The following is a 22,558-nucleotide window of genomic DNA, read 5'->3' as shown; positions in this document are numbered from 1 at the left end:
CACCCGCAGGGGGCTCCTGAGCAGCGTCGGCACCACCCAGCCCCTCGGACAGCTTGCCCGGGCTGCCAGCTGTGCCTGGGAACTCGGGCTGGGCTCCCCCTGATTCTGGACCTGGGCTGGGGGCAGATACCCGCCACCAGGCTGAGCTTCCTTTGAGGTGACGCCAGCTGGGGTGGTGGTAGGGGGAGAGGGTGCGTGCCCAGTCGGGGCAGAGCCTTGTTGAGGGCTCTATCCCCCCAGGTATGGTGGCCTTGGGCGGCCAGCACACAAGGCAGGACACATCCAGCAGTTTTATCGGCTCGGAGTCACACTCACGCATCTGCTTGTCATCTGAAGCTGCTTTCGCAGTGGCAGATCTGAACGGTTATGACACAGGCCACGGGGCCTGCAAAGTTCCAACTACTTGCCAGTGGTTCCTATACAGAGAGAGGCAGACGCTGCCTGGAGGCAGGAGCTGTGTGCCAGCCACGCTGGACCTCGCGAGGGCCTATGTGGGGCTTGCAGGCTTCTCCGAGCTCAGCACTGAGTCTCCAGCACCCAGCACTCAGAGCATGCCCACCCTGCGCTGCTGACCTGCGGGAGCCTGGCCTGACCCCACCTGGGCCTGCCCTCTGAGGGCAGTTCTTTGCTTGGGACAGGTGCTGCCTGCCTGGTCAGCAACTAGATGCCAACCAGACTCCCATGTGCCTCTTTGCAGCCACCAAGGTGTGACCACACCTCAGTTCCACCCTCGGCCTGGAGGAGAGGCTGATCTCCCGGTGCCGTTGAGGGTGTCCCCAAATGGAGTGCAGGCTTGGAGTTTATATTAATAAAAACGGATCCAGTGGGCAAACCTGCCTCTGGAGCCCTTCTGCAGCAAGAGCCTGGCCTCTGCCCCCACCGGACACTCAGGACCAGAGGGAGGCTGTCCGGCGGAGCCCATTCCCAGGCACTCTGGGGAAACCCTGTCCCTGCTGTTTCTCCTGGTGGCCCGACCTTTGATGCCACAGCACAGGGCACTGCTCCCCCTGGGCACCCTCCCAGCTTCTCTTACAGGTGAAGCCGCCTCCCGCTCTGTGAGCCCAGTGCTAGGGACCCCAGCCCGCCAGAGGGTCAACGGGCTCGGGAACACCCCTTGGCCTGTCTGAGGGTTGCTTCTACTATAAGTGAGCAGAGCAGCCACAGAGACCAGCTGAACGGTATCGGGGTGACAGCAGCACCAGGGGCACCCGTTATTCAGCTTCCTGCCAATCCCGGTGCACAGAGGGTCTCAGCAAAGACTTGTTTGGCAAAGGAAGGAAAGCCACCCCCAAACTTGTGACCTTGGTGATCGGGCACCTCAGGACACCTTCCTCTGTGAAAGGTCCTGGTCACTCCCGGCACCCTGCAGTAGCACCATGGAGCACCCCCCCACCTCAAAGGGGTCCCCTCTCCCCCTGCTGCTCCTTTGCAGGCACGGCTGATGGGCGTTCTCCCGCGTTGAAGCTACACATGTGTGGGAGCGGACCCGTACCTTCGGCACACTTTGTGGGGCAAGCCCGGCATCTCCTCAGGGTAGAAGCCCTCATCGCAGGCTGGCACACATTTCCAGTCCTGGAAGTGGAGGCTGGGTGCGCAGTGAATGCATTCTTCCCGGCTGGGCCCTGAGGGTGCAGGAAAGCAGCAGGAATCAGGGGCTGCCTGGTCCTCACTGCAGCGCAGCTGGGGTACCATCGGAGCTCACTGCCCCCACCAGGCTTCCAGGGGTCACAGTGCCTGCACCAGGATGTCCTTGTTCCTCTCGGACCAAGCATCACACCTGCACCTGCACTGGGCAGACAGTGGGCAGCAGCCATGCCTGGCTCACCTCCCTGCTCTGGGCCTCATTCACTGCCCCGCATGCTAGCAGGAGGGCAGAACTAGCCACGGGTGGCATGAAGTCCTTGAAAGGAGCTGGAACTGACCTGAGATGGACTGTGAGTGTAAAACGCAGACACACACTGGAACGCAAGGCGCAAATCAAAAAACATGTGAAATAGCGCATGAATTTTACTATATTGATCCCACCCACGTTGAAACCATGGGCTGTCGATACATTAGCCTTAATCATCTTCATCTGTTTCTCATGGACATTTGAAATCTTTCTTTTTAAGCCCCCTTGCCAATAACGGGTTCCTAATGGAAAGAGGCCAGGTATAAAATTCAGCGTTAAGATTGGACCAGAAAGTCAAATTGATCTTAAAATCAAAGAGACTTGCAAAAATGGATTTAGTTCTGCTTCCACTGTATCCTTAGGTTCAAGTGTTTAAATAGAAATAATTCACCAAGTGAGTCACTATCTACTAGGAGTTTTGCCTGATGACTTTAGAACTCACCTCCCCAGCTCACCAGCATTTATATTTTCCACCATTTTGATCTTTCTTTCTTTTTCATTACTGAAGCCATTTTGCCTATATTTCCTCCCCCATACACATATGCTTCTCATCACCCCTCTAATCTTTCTCTCCACTGCCCCCCCTCTTTTTTTAAAGATTTATTTATGCATACAGAACTGCAGGGGCGGTAAGAGGATTCACCAGAGACAGTGGGGAGCAGAACACGCCTACCGACGAAGTACACTGTTGAGGGGAGCAGCGGGCGGGTCAGGAGAGGTCTGCCGCGCCATGTGGCCATGTTCCCTGGCCAGGGATCGAACTCACGCTGAAGTGGATGCCTCCAGCTCCCCAGTGCTGTGCTTCAACCCACTGCACCACCAGGGAGGGCGCCACTCCCCTCAACCTCAGCAACCTCACTTTGCCTATGAGTGTCTGCTACCTTCTATAAGCCCTTTGCTTTGTCCAGTTGTTGATTAGGTGAATGTCCAAATAGGTGTGTATCCTCCTGACTGGCTTTACTACACATCGGTCCCTAGATCACTTTCCATATTAAAGGCAGTCCTTTAAAACTTGCGTTAAAGAAGGGCTGTTGCTTACTTTTACCTGTTTCTCTAAGAAATTTAGATTTGCATCAGTGGTCCCACCGGGGAGCATGTCATATTTCCACTGGATAGAATGTGGGTAACACGATACAGGATGGGGAGGAAGAGTTTTTGGGGAGTGGTGTGGACTGGTGTTTGGTGCAGCTGGATGACCAGGGCATTTTCAACAACAGAGAAGAAGTGACTTAGGGCTTTACAAGGGAACCGAGAGCTGCTGGAAGGATCGAGTCTGAGGAAAGCCGAGCTCAGGAAGGCTCATCAGCTCGGGGTGGACCCTGGTTAGAATGGAGACACCAGGCTGGCAGTCTGCCCCACTGCTCTCTCACTCATTCCAACAAGTATGAGCTGGGTGACCACTCTGTGCCAAATGTCCCCTAAGGTGGGATGTCAGAGAGAGGCAGCAAGGTACCCACAGGCTGGCCCCATGAGAGCTGAATCCAGGACAGACACAGTCTCAACCGCTTTCGGTAAAGGTCCTTTGTTCAGGGTCTCCCTCCCGCTGACATTGACCGTATTTCGATGCAGGCCTGGCAGCAAAGGCTGTGATATGTGGCCCTCTTCCCAGAGGACCCCAGGCCTAACGGGGACTTGTCCACGGTGTCCAGGGAAGACAAGGGCTTGCGGGGTGGCTCCACCTGCCATGGCTCACGGTGGGGCTGGTGTCACACCTCTGACAGCTTTGCGGCCAGACTGGGATGTCGGGGGCTACCAGGATGTGAGCAGGAAGCCCCAGAGGCGCACTAGAGGGCGATGGAGCACCCTGCCTGCCCAGGTGTGCTCCCTCTTGTGATGAGACACCGAGGAAAAGCTGCAAAAGGAGTGGATTCTGTCTGGTTTACATCATTCTAGAGGACAGGTAGTTCTTGTGTTTCAGCCAAGAGCCTGTTCCTCGTCCTCCACTCCTCCATGTTGGTGGCTGAGTGCCTGGAAGGTTCTGGAAGGTTCTGGAAGCGGTCCCCTTCTGTGGTCCTTCCCTACTGATCCCTGCTTCCTGGGCTGCCTCAACCACACTAGGGGCCTCATACGGGGAATAAACACTTGCTCTGGTTTGTACTTAGCTTAATGCCGAGTACCGACATATCCCACGGTAGATGCTAAATGCATGTACCAACCTTCAAAGTGAGAGACGTATTACTTCAGGAAGATGCAGAGTTCTGGGAATGGGAGCTGGTGCTGGCCACACCACGGTGTGATGCCTTAACACCGCCTAAGTGTACCCTTCAAAGCAGTGAAGACGGTAAATTTCAGGCTACGGACATGTCACCATGATGCAAAAAGCTGATTAAACACAAATTTCCTACACAAACGATTTTCACAGTTACTAAAAATTAGGAAGTTTATAACTCCAATCTCTTAAGGAGTCCATTAAGCCACCAGCTTTTACAAGCTTCAGACACTTTAAAATGCTCACAGATCACAGCTGCAGCAGCTAAGTGGTCTGCTCAGGCCGGAGCTGCTCTGTTGCCGGCGGGGTCTGGTACAAGCGAGAAGGCCGGAGGTGGCGGCAGGGAGGCCCAACGACCTGAGGTGCTGTCCTTTCTCCTGCCTTCTCTCTTCAGAGCACAGAGGACTCTATCTGCTGTTTCGGGTTGTGCTCTGGCAGGGGTTTGCATGAAGGCTGCCCCTCAAAGCTGCCAGGGTAATGCCTTGAGACTTGGCACATGGGTGCCTCCCTGGCTGCAAGTCACCTCCCTGTCCCAAGGGTCCCCGCACCAGCCTCTAGCAGACGGCCACGTCCCTGTCAGCACACGCTGGGGGTTGGGGGGCACTCAGACTGGAGCTAGGCAAGAGGCTTGTCCCCACTGAGTCCACAACAGGATGGGGGCACTGGCGGCCTGGGACTAGGACACATGCAAGCATGCCACTGTCCCACAGACCATGTCCCTGGTGCCCTGCACAGGGGTGGCGATCCCTGATGGAAGCGGGAGGGGAAGGCCAGGCAGGCCTGGGGACAGCGGCCCCCAGCACCCACCTACACAGCAGGAAGCCTTACGGACATGCAGGACAGGGAAGAGGTCCTTCTCTCCAGCAGCGACCACGGGAGAGCACACACATCCATCCCCAGAACTTAAAAAGAACCCCGACAGGCGCCCAAGGGGAGGAAGGTAAACCTCAGACAGCCTGAGCTCTGCGCATCATGGAATAATAGCATGCTGAAGTGCCGGGAAGTCAGGAGGTGGAGGACAGAGAACCTGTAAGGACTATAAAGCTGTTTGCCAGCAGGAAGTCTAGGGATGCGGAGAGAGAAAAGTAAATTAAATTATTGAAATCAGAAGTGTTATAAAACCACACACCTGAATTTTATGGATTCAAGTGGCTATGAAATTTAAATAGGTGTCGTCAGTGATGTCCCTTGATCAACCTGGGCTAAGCATTGAGTCAGAGAAGCAAAGAACAAAGGGGCAGAGAAGAAGGCACTGGCAGTCTGTAGGAGGGACGAGACTGCCTGAGGCGGAGGGCGCTTCCAGACTCTGAGATGGCCCCTTCTCTGAGGTCCCAGGGAGGCACAGCTCTCCCGGGCTTTAAGAGCGTGGCCTGGCCAAGGTCCTGCTGTCCCTGGCATGCCCCCTCCTGGAAGCACAGGTGATGCCCCCTGGGGCTCACGCAGCCACACCAGACTGTGCCGGTCCTGCTGAATTCCCCAGGTTCTGTATTACGGAAATGGCGATTTTGCAGAGATTAAACATAAACAATTCTGAAATCGTTACGGTAGCAAACAGTCGAATGTGGGTCTCTTTAGAGCAAGGACCAAAGTGTGGGGGGCAGGAAGCAGTGTCCAGAAGAGAAGTCTGAACTCCAAGCAGGTCTGCACCCGCAAACTCATCAAGCATTTCAGCTTTCTGTGCAAATAGCTGCAACATGAAAAACCAATAAAAATGAATGGATTCTCTGCTATTCTGCATAAAAACTGTGCCTGCAAGACATCTGTGCTATCATCTTTGTGGGGAATTATAATGCACATAAAATTGTTTATAGAAGTCTTTACCTCTCTGAATAAAATGTTCAACATAAGTGAAGACAGGCGTGAGGAATGAAGGCTATGTTTTAAAATGCCTCCTCCCACCAGCACTGGAATCTGCACCCACCTCTCCCCTCTGGATCTTGATGGCATGGTATCCCAGCCCGTGCCAATCTGCAGTGAGGGCTGAGCTTCCAGGCAGACAGCTGACAGTGCGCACCCTTTACAGCCTGGCTGTCTTCTAATGCCAGGAGCCCCAGGATGCTCATTCTAAGTGGGCGCTGGGCCCTCCCTGGTGCACATGGGTTAAAGCGCAGCACTATGAAGCGAGCTCAGCCACTGCTGCGCAAGTTTGGCCCCAGGCCAGGGAGCTGACCCACATGGCACGGCAGACCTCTCCTGTCCCACCCCCTGCTCCCCTCAGCAGTGTACTTCAGTGATCTGCCTGTCCTGCTCCCCATTCTGTCTCTGGTGAAGCCTCTCACCGCCCCTGAACCTCTGGCCTGCACCCCAGTTCTGTATGCATCAATAAATAAATCTTAAAAAACAAACAAAAAACAAAACACAAAGCAGGCCCTTATGGATTTTTTCCCACTTAAAAAAAAAGTAAAAATTCATACCACCTAGCATCCTATTCACCATTTTTAAGCGTATAGCTCAGGGGCATGAAGTCCATTTACACTGCGGCACGACCATCACTAGCGTCCATCACTAACTTCATCTTCTAAATGGAAACTTCGCACCCAGTAAACACCGAGTGCCCAGCCCAGCCGGTGCTGCCCCTGGCAGGACCTTTGTCTCAGTGCTACAGCACATACCCAGCCACGGAAGCTGCTGGGCTTTCTGGTTTGGGGACAGACTCTCCTCCCAGCTAACCCACTCTGGCTTCGCGGAATCAACGCCTCTGTGGGGAGGAACTCACCCACGCAGGTCTGGCAGGTGGGATGGCACTCCCCGCACTTGATCTGCTCAGAATCAAAGTAGGTGCCAGGCTCGCAGTCTGGGACGCAGCTGCCCCTCGCAAGGCTGTTGAAAAGATAAAAAGGCGGGTTTTCATATCCTTTCCAAAATTCTTATTAAATTACGATTTGCCCCCAAACGCCTTTCATAAGAGGAAGTGAACATTGCTAAAGACACGGCTCTTTGTGTCACTTGAGGTTCCCAGCTGATGAAAGCAGGAGGGATTGTTCTGAAGCCAGCTGGAGGCCCACACGGAAGGGACAGGGGGCCCAGGCTTCACGTCCCTCCCGGACGGTGAGGCTGGCGTTAATCTGACGCGCAGATGAACAGCTCTCGCAGGTGCTGAGATCCTGGGGGCCGACTGGCTATCGGTCTCGCTGGCCCTTAAAGTTACTCTTGCAGCCAAGCTGACTCTGAAACTCAGATCTGTTCCTGCCTCTCCCTTGCTTGAACCTTTCATGCTTCCCAATGAACTGCAGTAAAATCCACTCCGGGACCCAGCGGGCCCTGCCCGGTGTGGCTCCTGCCTCCTTCCGCTCAGGGAGGCCGCCGAGGTCGGGGGTTCCAGCGGCCACATCTCCACCTCTGCTGTCAACTGAGTCACCCAGGCTCCTGCCTCGTGGGGCAGCTTGGAGGATGATATGAGCAAATACACTCAGAAGACTGGGAGGTGCGTGCACACAGCAGTGTGAGTGCACTGTGCCTGAGCACAGTCCCACCAGCATTCCGGGGTGTCTGAGAGGTCCGGAGTACCCGCTTTTGGGGAGATGGGGCTGGGGCTGCATGCCTCCCTGTATCCGGGGGGATGCCCACCCAGGCTCTTCCACGTCACGGCAGCAGGGCCCTGTGGCCGGCAGTTAAATCAAGTCTTTAATAACTGCCGTTCCCGAGAACCCTTCCGCATTTACCCCCCTAAAGAGATGGATGGCCGGCTCGGCGGCTCGGCGGCTCTCACTGCTTTAACGTGACAGCCATGATTTGAAGCCACAGCTTAAGAGGATATTGGGCAATAAAAGGGAAGCTTTCTGTGGATTACAGCTGACGATGTTTTCAGTTTGCATGTCTCTCCCCGCTTGTCAGGGCCGGAACCCCTGTTTCTGTTTGTGAGGCTACTCCCTGAGAGGTATTTTCTCCCAGTGACACCATTCCTGGCCTGAACATGAGGTCCCCTCATCCCCAGGGGGCCCGGGATCTGCAGGAAGCAGAGCCAAGACTTCCCTGCTCAGCAACACTGGGAATCAAGTTCCAAGTTGGAACCAAGTCACAGCCATTGAGCACCCCCCACCCCATCTTGAGTGACCAGCCTGGGGCCGGGGGGCCCTGCTGGGAGCTGCCATCACAGCCGGCCTCTCAGGTGCCAGCTGATGGGCTGTCTCTGTCATGTCCGCGCCTCAGTCCCCATCTTCTCCCTGTTGGGCGCCTCCCTCCTTCCTCACCCATGGCATCGAGTCACTGCTACTCCTTTCTTGCTCAGCTAGCAGGTTTAAAGGACCAAACATATGACTGCTGACTCTGGGGGGTCCTGCTTCCCCTTCTCCCTCCTCGTGCCCCCCTAACTTGGGCGGGGGACCCTCACATCTCCACACCCCGATCTGAAGAAAGGTGCAGGCTAAGGAAACTTTGCTAAGGCAGCAACACTATGCTTCCTGGGGAAACTATTTCCCTCCCCTGTTAATAAAATGTTAATAACAATGACAATATCTACCTCCTGGATTGCTGGAAAGAGTAAATGAGGCAGTTTTGTGAGAGAGCCAGAATAAAACTACCCTTTAACTTCCCCGCTCTCCCCTCCCCAGTTCCAAAAGAACCCAGCCTCCTGGTGAATTCCGCTGCCCAGCCCTTGGGTGGGATGGTGGTGGGGAAGAGGGGCTGCAGGAAGACCCTACCAAGGCTGCTCCCCCAGGATCTGCGAGCACCTGGGAGCCTGGCAGAAATGCAGGCTCCAGGCTGCTGGGTGAGAATGTGCATTTTAACAAGAGCCCTGGGACAGTGCCTTGCAGCTTGGGGTGGGAAAAACTGCTCTTGAAGACCCTTCTCTTTCCTCCTGGACAGGCAGAAGCTAGATTTTCTACGGAGTAATCACAATGAAATTTTGAACAGGATATTTTCTAAGCTTCTAGATAATAATGCAGAGGAATAAGCAATGCATATTTAATTGCATTAAATGCATTAAGCAGGCTAAACAACATTCCCAAATATCCCAGTGAAAATCATGAACCAGGGAAATGTATTTAACGGTGATGTTTGTCGAGCTTGGCAAAACGCAGAGAGCCGGGAATATGCACAGCAGTCACAGATGATAAGCTCCCCGTAGGAAAGGAGAAACAGGTGCTGCACAGGGCGGACAGCACGGTTGAGAGAGGAAGGGTTTCTCAGAGTCCTGCCCTCTTGCCCTTGCTAGGAGGGAAACCAGAGTAAATGGGTTACTGGTGCTAAAAATGGGCTCCTACAGCCCCCCGCATCCCAGCAGCCGCTCTCTGCCTGCTAGGAATAACGGCTGCTTTTGCCAGTTCTCCAAACACTGCATGAATGTCCAGCTCTTACCCTTCCTTGAACTTTCTATCTGAAACGCCATTCTGTACCTGGAAACACGAGTGCAACAGACTCAGAATCTTTACCCTGAAAGGCTTCAGGCCTCTGAAGTTTTAGCTGTTAGGAAAAAGCTGCAAACGTATGGGAAGCAGTGACAGACACAGGAGTCTGCAGACAGGCGGCCATTGTGCAGGCTCGAAGGGAGAGGGCTTACCTGAACCCTTCTTTACAGACTGTGCATTTCTCGGGTTCATCAATGCACTTTTTACAGCTCGGGTGGCATTTAAGGCAATTTTTCTGACCTGGAGAATAAGATGACAAGAAACAGAAAAAGGGAAGATGGGTGGGTGGGACAGGCCTCAGGTGCTCAGGGCGGGGTGGATGCACCCACCCAGTGTCCACCTCCAGCGTGGATGGCGAGCCAAGAGGACAGCCAGAGGCCACGTGGAGACCTTGGGCCCGGCGGTCCATCACAGATCCCTCATCTTTCTTTCTGGAATAAATTAAAATCCTCAACCAGCCCAGAGCTTTGGAAGTGGGTTCCTTCTGAGGAGATGTTTTGGTGCCGTCTAGCCAGATGCAAATCTTTATAAACGTGATGGGGTAGAGTTTGGGGCTGTCTCTGAGCCCCCTCTAACACCTTCACAGGGTGCAGTCTTTAATGCAGGAGAAATTGCAGAACAAACAAAAGAACATGCCCCCCCCCACATCCTTTCCTCTTTTTTTAAAAAAAAGATTTATTTATTTTGCATACAAGAACTGAGGAACAGGTCAGAGCACAGGGGGTGAGAGGATTCACCAGAGACAGCGTGGGGAGCAGAACAGCCAGATTGACTGAAATCCACTGCTGAGGGGAGCAGCGGGGAGACAGGAGAGGTCTGCTGAGCCACGTGGGTCAGCTCCCTGGCCGGGGATCGAACTGGAGCTACAGTGGCTGCAGATAGCTTCATAGTGCCGAGACTTAACCCCTGAGCCCTCTGGGAGGGCCTGCCTTCCTCTTTTGAAGCCTGTAAGCAGACTGAGACTGAGATCAGCTGGGCTACATCACCCTCTGTGGGTACAGATGAGCGACCAGGGATGCAGGGCCACACCACTCAGCTGTTCTGTCCAGGCAACTGCGGGGATCACTCTTAATGAAGGTGGTCAGAGGTCTGAGGACCCTGGTTCCATGGCCTCGCCCTCCGGCCCCGGCTAAGGGTCCTTTCTCAGCATGACTTAGTAGGACAGGAAGTAGTAGGATGGGATAGTTCCCCCAGCAGGGGACTCCCAGGCCTGGGAGAGGCTGGCTCATCACTTCTCGGCCTGTGGCCTGCACTTACTTTCGTCAGCATAAAACCCAGCAGGACAGAGCGTCACACAGGTGTTTGTCTCCTGGTGGTGATAAAACCCCCGGCGGCAGGAGAGGCACTGGGTCTGGCTCCTGCCCACGCACGTCTCGCATCCCTTGTGGCACCGGCGACAGCGTCTGGCGACGGAGTCCCCAAAGTAGCCCGAGGGGCACACACTCACACACTTCCTGTGGGGTAGGAGTGGGAGAGGTCTTTGCAGGTTAACCACGAAGGGCCCCCCATTCCCCACCCCCACTAAAGGTCAGGCCGAAGCCACTGACTGGTGAGCCCAGCCGAGCACTTCCTAAGTAAAAGGGAGAGAGAGGACTTGGTTAAGGACCTGGGAACTCTCTCTTGGCAGAGCTGCTGCAGGGAGCTTCCGTGGGCACCGTCACCGTGATGACTGACTCTTGGGGGGTCAGGGGCACTGATGACCCCTCCCGGCTGAAAATCTCTCCATACCCTGCAGTTTCTGCATTTGCAGATTCAACCAACCGATACTGCAGTTAGTGGATTCTGTGAACGTGGAGTCTATTCCAGGAATAAACGGCCCGAGCTGTGCAAGCCTGGACTGTTCAAGGGCCACCTGCACTGGACTTTTAGAGCTTTCAGGTCCAGCAAACACCACATGGTGCCAGTGGGAGTGAGTCTCGAGGGCGGCGAGGAAAGCTAGCAGAAGAGCTGCCTCCGTGCAGAGCAAGGAGAGCGTGCTGAGCCGCCATGGACCTGAGCACCCCAGGGGGGTTGCACACGCACTCCTGCCCCCCGAGCACCACTGCACCCCTGTTTGGGTCTGAGGAGGTTGGGGTGTGCTCCCCAGGCATGATCAACAGTGCTGATTTGTAGAATACAATTGATCCCTAAAATGACATTTGTCTACAGCTCCCGAGTGTGGCACTTATTGCTGTTGAACAAAATGGAGCAGTGTCCCCAAAACACCTGCACCCCCATGTTTACTGCTGCTTTATTTACAATAGGAAAGACATGGAATCAAGTCAATTGCCCAAAAGTAGATGACTGGATTAAAAAGATGTGGTCCATATACACAATGGAATATTACTCAGCAATCAAAAAGATAAACTTATGCCTTTTGCATCAACATGGATGGAGCTGGAAGGGATCATGCTTAGTGACATAAGCCAGAAAGAAAAAGGAAAATGCCAGGGAGAAAATAATAATAATAATGAACAACTGTATACCAGAGACATTTTACAGGGGATAGAGTGGGGAATGGGCTCACAAATGGTGGGGTGGGGGAGAAGTGCACTGGGCTTTGGTGATGGCACATGGGCGATTTGGTGATGGGAAACCCACGGGGATTCCAACTGATATGGAAAAACTCACAAACATTAAAATTACATTAAAATTAAAAAATAAAATTTAAAAATGGAGCAATGTCCAAGCAATGTCCACAGCTCTGATTCCCAAGCAGTGACCCTCTATGTGACTTCAGTGGTGGCGGAACGGGGTCAGGGGCACAGTGATGCTTAGTGGGTGGAGAGGTCCAAGGAGGAAGCTCCAGAACATGCAGGTGGAATCCCAGCTGTTACCTGCTGGTCTTGGCGCTCCCCAGGCTGAAGTGGACACAGTTAAAGCACTGGTCTGCGTTGGGACCGTCACAGCCTTTGGCACCACACTCGGGATGGCATGTACCTTAAAGAAATATGCATTTCCTTTCACCCACAGAGACGCTTTCTCAACCAAATCCAGCCCCCTGTCCCTGGGTCAGGCGACCGTGGCCTGGGAGGGCCAGGGGAAGGTTTCCTGGGAGTTTAATGCAGGGCTACAATGCCTATCCCTGTAGGGACCTGACCACAGGTGAGGTCCAGCCTGGCTGGAGCCCCAGGGTCGAGACTTTGGACAGGGATGGCCAGCAGCAGTGGTTGGGGTCAAGGTCAGTGAAGGGGAAGGCAGTTTGAGAGACTGCGGAGAGGCTTGCGGGGTGGGAGGGCAGCTGATGCCCTGGTTTTGTTTATTCCCCTTGTCAGGAAAAAAAAAGACAAAACTTGCAAGCTGACCAGCACACAGAATAGGACGGGAAGGGAGCCGAGTTAAAATGGGGGCAAGTTGCTTTATTTACAGTAGGAAAGACATGAAAACAACCCAAATGCCCAAAAGTAGATGACTGGATTAAAAAGACGTGGCACATGTACACCATGGAATATTACTCAGCAATCAAAAAGATAAGCACATGCTTTTTGCAGCACCATGGATGGAGCTGGAAAAGATCATGCTTAGTGAAATTAGCCAGAAAGAAAAGGAAAAATAATGGATGATTTCTCTCATAGCAGGAGCATAAAGGATCAGGGGAGAAAATAATAATAATAATGAACAGCTATATACCAGAGACATTTTACAGGGTGGAGTGGGGAATGGGATCAAAAATGGTGGGGTGGGGACGGGTGGGGGAAGTACACTGGACTGTGGTGATGGCACACAGGCGATTTGGTGTTGGGAAGCCCACGGGGATGACAATTGAGATGGAAAAAGGCACAAGATGATGAAAAATAAATTATTATATTATTTAAAAAATGGGAAAAAATGGGGGCAAGAGGCACACAGGGGACTGTGGTGACGGATCAGTCACAGGTGCTGTGGCGGTGGGCGAAGAGGGGACTGGATCGAGGGAGAAATCAAATGTGCCTCCAAATAAGCAAAGGTGTAAGAAAACAGGTGAGTTAATAATAAAACAGAACCTATAAGGCTTCGGTTGCTGGGGGGGTGGGGAGCGAGTTAGGAGGGCAGAAGAGGTGACTCGCTGGCCAGCAGCACTTTGTAGGGACACACAGGCAAGACGAAAGTCCCCATTCCCTGCTGCCGCAGCAGGGCTTTGCTGCGGTCACACAACCCTCTGCGGCCGCCGTGAGACGTTCGAGTGTCCCAGGCTAGGCCCGGCTTGGTCTCCTTCCTCCCTGAAGGCTGACCGCTGCTGCTACTTCCAAAGTTTTTGTTTCAAGACCACTGTGAAGCCCTCTCAAAGCTCCGTGCACCCCGGCACCCCTGAGGGGCATCTGCGGGTCGGGGAGAGTCACTGGATACCTGGCTGAAGCTCATCAGTGGGCGACACACCCACACACCCGCCCCGCTCCAGCCTGTTCTGCGTTTATTATTATTATTTCAAGATTCAACGGTAAAGGTTTATTTCTTACAGCCTCTGTCTCTCTCTCCTCCTCATCAATGCATGGTTTCTCCCCGCCTCCCCCAACCCCCCACTCCTTCTGGAGCTTCCCTGAGACAGGCTCTGTCCCAGCACTGCAGCACAGCGCCCCTCCAGACGGAGCTGGGACACTGAGTCACGGGACTTTCCGGACAGCAGCATAAGGTTAGAGTCAGGGGCAGAGTTTAAGAAAATGAAAAAAAAAAAAGAAAAAAAACCCCACTCTTTTATTAATAATTACTGAGCCTTGCCACAGTTTATAAATCACAGGCGGAAAGAGCAGATTAGTCCATACATAATTCAGGGTCCGTTTTAAAGGCATGGTAGCAGAAATTTAAAATTGAATCAACCATAATTTATACTTGGTATCTATTGGTAGAATTCCCCACTGGGTTACTCCCCTCGCCCCCCAGAAGCTATTAGATAACTCAAAGCAACAGTCGTTAGAGATCTGTCATCATTTATCACGTAGCCTAAATGTTTATTAAGGAAAATATGCCCAACCAGAAACACTGTCTCTCCAGCCACAAGGGCCAGGCTTCCCTGCCAATCAAGATGTGCCCAGCCCAGTAGCCGCCAGGGAGAAGGAGGCCCAGCGTCAGGGACCCCCTGGCCATGGCGGGGGGCTGGAGAAAAGAACAGGCGACAAGGTGCCTTCACTCCCTGTGCAAGACTGACGCCTCTCGCAGCTGGCATCAGCAGCTGCAGACTGGAGACCCTCCCCTGGGCCTTTATGGGCCCTCGTGGCCAGGCGCGGGTTCTACTGAGACCTCCTGTCCTGGATACGTCCACTCGACCCTACCGTCCTGGGCCTCAGAGACGCCTCGTCCTTTCAACCCTGGCCAGAGGGACTGAACATGGAGGCTGTTTATTACGAGGTGGACACTGAAACAGGCTCAGAGGAAACGGGGTGCCTGGGGCCCCGCCCCAGTTCTGGTTGTGCACACTGGACCTCAGTTTCCCAGGCTGGGAAGGTTGGAGAATACTTACGGGTTTGAAGCATACTTACTGGTCTGTAAGATATTGGGAGAGCCGTGGGTGGAAGGAGCTGTGTGAGTGCAAATGGCCGTCATTATTACAACTTGCAGGGGGGGAGGAGGACACGCTAGCATCACCCCCACCTTTGGCCCGGAACAGCCCCACATTTTCAAAGCTGCCGTGGCACGCCCAAACTGCAGGGGCTGGCCGCCCAGCTCCCTTCTTTACCTGCGTACTCCTCTTCGTCTTCGGGAATCTCGGCCTGGGACGGCGGCACCGCAGCCCTGGGGGGCTCCAGCTTTGGGGTGGAGAGCTCCAGCATCCGAGAGCGGGACTGGTGGGAACTGAAGGTGTTGTAGGGGTGCTCGGCTGTGCCGTATAAGATGAGGCTCCATTCTCGAAGTTTCCCTGGAAGACATCAAATCTGGAGTCTAAGCTAGGAAACCCCTTGAAGTACCTGGGCCCTTCGGCTTCCCACAGGTCACACTGTTCCAGAGGCGCCAGATGGGACACACCTCCAAACACACCTCCAGCAGCAGGGCTCTCGCCCACTGCTTCACTACCCCCCGCACCTGTTACCAGACGACCAGAGACACACCTACCACACCGGCCAAGTTTCCTCCCGCCACCACCCCCTCAACCCTCGTGACTGGCAACAGCCTCCTTCCCATCTTGCAGTACTCAGTGGGGACCCCCAGGCCATGCTAATGTGTGACTGGCTACTCATAGCGCTGCAACCTGTTTCCTCAAGCCTGGGCCACAGTTAGATGAATTTTGGGTTCTTCCCTTCATGGCCAGCCCAGGGAGGTGCACTGGGGAAGTCTGGCGGGTTGGCAGCGGTGGGACAAGCCCTAATGTCTACACAGGCAGGTGTGGGGAGCACACCCTGTGAGCAGGAGGGTGAGTGAAGACAACAGGGTGTGCAGGAAGTGAGAGAGGTGTTGGGAGAAGCTGGCTGCTGTGACAGGTACCCCCTCCACCCTCCGTCTCCATGTGGGAGTGATGGGTGATGCTTCTGGGTCTTCTCAGCTAGAAAGCGAAACGGGGTTCCAGTTAGAGCAGAGGAGGAAGCTTGGGTGAGCTGGCTCAGTTTCGGGGCGTGGGCTGGGCTCCCCTTTCTTATTTTCGGCTCCCTCCTGGCACTCAGAGCAGTGTGGCACATTGAAGGGACACTGCTATCCTCATGCAAACCGGGGCCGAGTTCCAGTGTGACCTGCCTCAGAACATGCTTCTCAGTTAACTGTACTCACAGTCTCCTGACCCCAGGGTTTACTTGGAACCGACTGTCTTTGCCAGCTTTGTGTCTCTGCCAGCAAGGGAAAGATCTGGCTGCTTCTGCTTTGCCTGTGTTGGGGTTCTTGGCCTTCAGAAGGCCCCAGCCAGGCCTATCATTGCTCTGGTTCTTTGGCTTCCATCGGTATTTTTATCCTCACTTCTGCTTCCGCAACTCCACTTCTTCACTCTGTGTGGCAGTCCATCTGTCTTTAAATATCTGTGTAAGTACTAATTTTTTTGCAAAGTGGACAGAGCTGCTAGTTTAACTTCCTCTTCTGTCCAATGCCAAGAATGTCTTGTGTTCCCAAATGGGGCTCCTCCTTATCCAAGTGCCCCCACAAACCTGTGGGCTGTAACCCATTGCCCTAGGAGGGTATGGAGGACATGGCAGAAATGGCCTGCTGTACAGCAAGCTGTCCTGTGCTGTCCGAATTCTCGGCCCCTCACCACGACACACAGTAGCACGGCGTCCTTGTAATCATCACCCAAGCCAAGCGGGACCCCGAAAAGTCTGCTGCCCCCCAGTCACCCAAAGCCAGGCTTGTATCACCAGGGCCTGCCGCCCCTGTGGGGTTGGAGTATGTAGGTCCCTCCATTTGCAAACTCACTTTCCTGAGCTGGCTATTTCCAGGACACAGGCGTCCACGGTGCCCAGTTCTATGGGACACGCTGCGGACACGTCCCTGACACTCCTGACGTGACATGGACCGACGGCAGAGCTCAAGAAACGTTTCTCATCCGGGCGCGGGTATGGGAAACAGACCCTGGCTATGCGCAGTCATCCTTTCTCAACTCCTTGGGGACGAACCAGAGCTGTGTTTCAAAGCCACAAAGGAATCTGGGCATTTTAATGACTGAGTGACGAACGATGATTAAGGTGGGAGCCGGAGGACCACATGACAGGGACCCAGAGCTCGGCAAGCTGTAATTGGAGTCAAGATTTATTTCAAGCCTGTTTGAAGTCTCCAAAAGTACCCACCACCAAAGCCCTCATCACTTAAATTAGATTCTTATTTTCAGATCTAGTTTGGGGAAGACAAACCAAGGGGGTTGCCCTGGGTCCAGATCAGCCTACTGCGGGGAGGGCGGGCAGGCGAGAACATTCCAGGAAACCAACAGGAGGAGCTGCAGGAAGTAGGGGTGGGGGGCTGGGGGGGGGCTGGGGGGTTCAGGCCCTGGGGTTCAGGAAGGGAAGAGAGGCTTCCTTTTAATTGTATTCCCTTGAGGATCATGGGGTTTAAAAACCCTCACAGCTTGTGTTACCTTGCACATGTAGTTGCTTTTTCTTAATTTAAAAAAGTGGTCAAAGAGACAACATTATAAAGCAGCAGGACTCAGGCTTATGATTTATGTGTCCGAATAAGTAGCAAATATGAATGGCTCAAGACTGACATATGAAAGGGACTGCACTGACCGCCCCTCCAGCCCCAGCCACACACATGTACGTCTGACATCACACAGTCCACGGTCCCTGCACTTGGCATTCTGTCTCATTTTCTCAGGCCAAGCACACTGAGATGATTCACTCACCCGCTTGTCTTTCCACCCTTCATCAGACTAGGGGCGTCACTTGGGGGAGGGAAAGTGCCAGGCTTAGTACACTGGCCTTGGGGTGCAGCCCATTTCTGGCATGTAGTAAGTCCTCAATAAATGTGTGCTAAATGAATTGGTATTTTTTTGTATTAATACCTTAATACATATTTTTGACAGCATAATATCTCACCATGTGAATTAACCGTTTACTTGACCAATCTTTCACGAGAGGTTAAATAGGCTATTTGTTCTATTTTCCTTTTTATTTTTCTACAGGAATTTGCCAGAAATATCATTTGCTACTGTCTGAACTACTTTCTCTTGATAGATGCCCCGAAGAGAATGAGACACTGGTAAGGCTCTTAACACATAATGGCAAATGACGGGCCCCCCACTCCACTCTCTCATTGCTGTCTTATAAGATCTTGGTCAAAAGCAGCCAGTTGTGACAATGGGACACCCCAGGAAAGAAGCCCTCTTAGAAGAGAGGGACTTAGAAGAGTGTACAGCCCCTGGTCCAAGCCCAGCCCCAGCTGCAGAGTCAGTAGGAAGATTCCAGGGACTCAGCACCACAGATTAAAGAAGGAAGAAGTTGAAAGAGATGCACCCCGAGCTACCCAGGGCCAGGGACTGGCCCACACGCCACAGAACTGCCTTCCGGAGGCAGGAGGGTTTCGCAGCACGTAACGAGAGTGAGTCATTTATCCTTCGGGACACTTGGCAGGCTCAAGTTTACCTGCACAAAAACTCAGCTAGTACCACTAACTCCTTAATTTCCAGAAGGGGGTCTTAAGAGGATGTCCAAATCACATTCTTGGCTCGTCTCCTTTAGATTCCTGAGACTGGAAGAAAGGACAGCAAATCCACCTGCTTTAACACATGGGTCAGGCAGCGCCAGCCCTCTGCCTCCAGATGTCACAGCAAAGCCCAGGCAACTGTGACCGTGAGAGGCAGAGGATAATCCAGGACTAATGCAGGCCCAGGCTGCCAGGAGACGGCTTTATCATCATTCACTATCTTCAGTGCTGCATTTCCCCCCCTGCCTCGAATTGGTAATGAACAAACCGGATTATCCCTGTGAAAGAAAGAACCAGAAGTAAGTGAAGGCTGAGGGGGAATTTGCCAATAGGAAAATACCAACCATAATGGAGCTTTTCTCTCCCTGGCATTTTGAATTAAGCATTAAAAATCCCTGAGAGGAGAATTTACTATTGGAGACAAAGCATACAGAAGTGGGGGGAGGTTTTCTTAGATTAAGAACTCCGAGCTAATACGTTTGAATCCTGGGTTTTCTTTGGTCATATGAGAAGTTACTAACAATAAAGAACGTATTTCTTCTCCCCTCCCCCACCCTCACACCCATCGTTTAAAAAGGCAGGAAGAAGTTTTTTAGTGAAAATGCAGCCAAGAAACAGAAGCCTGGAAAAGGCAAGAAATATGTTTCAGTCTAAACTTCCATGAGACGCTTTAGGTTTTTTCAATGAACCTAAAGCTACAGAGTTTACAAAGTTCAACACAGAGGTTTGGGTGGAAGGAATAAAAAGTTCTACAAAAATATACACGAACACTGAAAGGGGGAATTTGTGGTATGTGAATTACATGTCATTAGCTCTATATGAGATACATGTAAGTATATATGCTTGTAAACACTTGTCCCTTAAACAAGGTAGCGGTTGGGGTAACCCCCTGCTTTCCCCCACCTCAGTTGAAACCTATATACAACTTATATAAACTCTGACTCCCCCAAAACTTTACTAAGAGCGGACTGTTGACTGGAAGCTATAATTAGAACATTCGCTGTTGATTAATACACATTTTCTATGTATTATGAATTGTACTGTGTATTTTTACAATAAAGTAAATTAGAAGAAAGAGAAGAAAATGTTACGAATATCATCAAGAAGGGGACATACACTTAAAGCAGTGTATTTAAGTGTATGGCCATAAGACACTCTGTAGAGAAGTGAACCAGCACAGTTCAAATCCATTCAAGGGTCAGCTTTACACACACACGTGCGCACAGACAGACACATCATGTCTTACATTTCTCTCTCTGACGCAAAAAAAAAAAAAAAAAAAAAAGGGAGGGTGAAAGAATTTTCCCCACAAGTTTGTATCCCTGAAATAATGACCTTTTCAGCACCCGGGAAAGGATTTCAGAAGCCTAAGTTGCCATTTGGCTCTGAGTTAACATACGGAAGGTCACACCTGTGCTGTGAGGCGAGCACAGAATAGCGCTTCTCTTAGGGGCTCCTGGGAGGCCCCTTAGGGCAGGATGTAATGCCATCTCTCAACATTTTCCAGTTTTTTCGAAGTCATAAAATTAACAGTTCGAAAGTCGAATACGACGACCAGGCTAGAGCCGTCCTGGGTACAGGCCTTTCTTCCTCACTGGGTCACTCCCAGGTGGTTTCTCTGGACATCCTGAGAGGGAGTTGTTGGGGGCTCAAAGCCTCCGACCTCATCTCTCAGTTGTAGACGCCACCCCGCGATTTCTCACCTGGAGCTGGGCACCCTCTGACTCCACCCCTCACCCGATTCCCCAGCCTCCGCTAACGCCACTTCTCCAGTGTGAAGATTGAGGGTCTTCCCCCATCCCATTCCCACGCCATCTTTGGGAGAGATTTCTTCAAGTCCTCTAACCTACTTATTGAATTTCTATTTTTTGCTTCCCATTTTTCATGTAAAGGGATTTATCTGTAATATCTCCGATATTCCTTATATATTTTCTCAAAGAGAAAATATTTTCTCTCCTCTTCCCCGAGGATGCTAATTGTAGTTTTTTGTTTTGTTTTATTTTGATTTTTTTGATGTTTCCTCTTGCTGCCTGAATTATCTTTCCCTCTCGGAGTTTCTTTTCTGTGAGTTTGTGTGGGTTTTAATGGTGGGTAATTTCCTCAAATGTCTAGTGGTCCTCGGAGGGCCCTTTTGTATTTAACAGTAAGGCACTAGAATGCTATTGGAAGTTGTATGAGCTTGACTATGAAAATGCGTTGGTGTGGTTATTCATTTGGCATACAGCCAACTTGCTAGCTTGCAAGAATTCAAAAAAGGAAATATTATCCTGGTGGCACAGGTGACTCAGATGTAAACAATATTTATAAGCACTCCATCAGAACAGCAGAGATCATCTTGAAAGTGCTGAAATTAAAAAAGAGTACCGCCAGCCCAGAATTCTATAATGCAGAGAAAATTCCACTCGAAAATGGGTCACGTCACAGCAGCGTCACCATCTCTCCTGAGTTATCACAATCAGCATGTCAATACAGGTGCAAAAACCACATATGTAAAAACAAAGACACTTTGAAATAAATCTGACTGCAAATGCATTCCTAGCAGGCCAGCAGGATAAAAAAGCATAAAGGGGCCCTCCCTGGTGGCGCAGCGGGTTAAAGCGCAGCACTGAGAATCTGAAGCCACTTCCGCATGAGTTCGATTCCCGCCTGCTGCCTGCCCCGGAGGAGACCACATGGCGAGCCAGACCTCTCCTGGCCCGCCCGCTGCTTCCCTCAGCAGTGTACTTCGTTGATCTGCCTGTTCTGCTCCCCGCTCTGTCTCTGGTGAAGCCTCTCACCGCCCCTGAGCCTCTGGCCTGTACCCCAGTTCTGTATGAATAAATAAATAAATCTTTAAAAAAAAAAAAAAAGCATAAAGGAATTTCTTCAGGTGGAAGGAAAAAGATACCAGATGAAAATTTGGATCTCCAGGGAAAGAGCACCAGAATGGCTAACAATTTTGGTAAACATGTAAGCATAGCTTCCTTTTTCTACTCTAAGTTTCTTTAAAGCACAAAAATAGTATCAAGCACAAACATTATTTAGAAGATGAGGTTTGTAATATATACAGAAGTAAGATGCGCAACATAGCCACAGGACAGAGTGGGTGTGCAGTACTGGGTGTACCCTACTAGGCTCCTGCGTCTGGGACACATGAAGCCACACACATTAATTCTAAACCAAATGTCATGTATTTGGCCGCCCTGGTGGTGAAAGGGGTTAAGTCTCAGCACTATGAAGCTACTGGCAGCCACTGCCGGCACCAGTTTGATCCCCAGCCAGGGAGGGACCCACATGGCGCGGCAGACCTCTCCTGACCCGCCCGCTGCTCCCCTCAGCAGTGGTTTCAGTCAGTCGGCCTGTTCTGCTCCTCACTCTGTCTCCGGTGAATCCTCTCACCCCCCACCTCTGGCCGACACCCCAGTTCTCACATGTATAAACAAACAAAATAAATATTTTAAAAATATCAGATATTAAGGACGCTCACTGAGATCCGTAGAGCAGCCACTCAAACATGGCTCAAAAGCCAACAGAGATAATACATTTGAATGTTTAAAAATATTTAAACCAAAAAAGGGGGGGCAGGTAAGTGGGAACATTTTTTATACTGTTTGGTATAGTTTGTAAAGACTGAACTTGAGATTTTCATACAAATGTTCTTGAGACAGGCTAACAATTCTCCATTGTCATCTTGTGCTACAGGAATTCAGTATTAAGGACACACAGGCTTCGTTCTACCAGTTGAGGACTGTTTCCCTCTTTTCCCATCATCTGGAAGAATTGATGGAGTTTACATTGTTTCTTCCATGTATGTATTTAGCAGATTTACTCTATCTAGCTTCCAGTTTTTTCTTAAATTATAAATCAGTGTCTCCAATGGGACACTTTAGTTTTTGTTTCTTCTTGTGTTCCCCTTGCTAAGTTTTATTTTTTCTTGGAGTGTGTGTTCATCTCATTTAAAATTTTTTAAAATTTCTTTTTTTGGCCCTCCCTGGTGGAGCAGCGGGTTAAAGCACAGCACTGAGAATCTAAAGCCGCTCCCACATGAGTTCGATTCCCGCCTGCCCCGGAGGTGACCACATGGTGTGGCAGACCTCTCCTGACCAGCCCGCTGCTCCCCTCAGC

General features: G+C 51.7%; 1 protein-coding gene across 1 annotated transcript in view; it reads right to left on the bottom strand.

The window, feature by feature from the left end:
- Positions 1-22,558, bottom strand: part of PCSK6 (proprotein convertase subtilisin/kexin type 6) — a 103,709-nt gene that overhangs the window by 2,102 nt on the left and 79,049 nt on the right. The window contains exons 14-20 of the mRNA XM_004693085.2: positions 15,078-15,257; positions 14,881-14,919; positions 12,265-12,367; positions 10,706-10,902; positions 9,601-9,688; positions 6,817-6,920; positions 1,493-1,622 (exon numbers count right to left, since the gene is read on the bottom strand). Of these exons, the coding sequence (XP_004693142.2) occupies positions 1,493-1,622; positions 6,817-6,920; positions 9,601-9,688; positions 10,706-10,902; positions 12,265-12,367; positions 14,881-14,919; positions 15,078-15,257 (841 nt within the window). The remainder of the gene's footprint in view (positions 1-1,492; positions 1,623-6,816; positions 6,921-9,600; positions 9,689-10,705; positions 10,903-12,264; positions 12,368-14,880; positions 14,920-15,077; positions 15,258-22,558) is intronic.

This window comes from Condylura cristata, unplaced genomic scaffold, assembly GCF_000260355.1.
Source record: "Condylura cristata isolate star-nosed mole 26May11 unplaced genomic scaffold, ConCri1.0 scaffold00035, whole genome shotgun sequence".
Lineage (NCBI taxonomy): Eukaryota > Metazoa > Chordata > Mammalia > Eulipotyphla > Talpidae > Condylura > Condylura cristata.
This window is presented reverse-complemented; position numbering and strand designations above follow the sequence as displayed.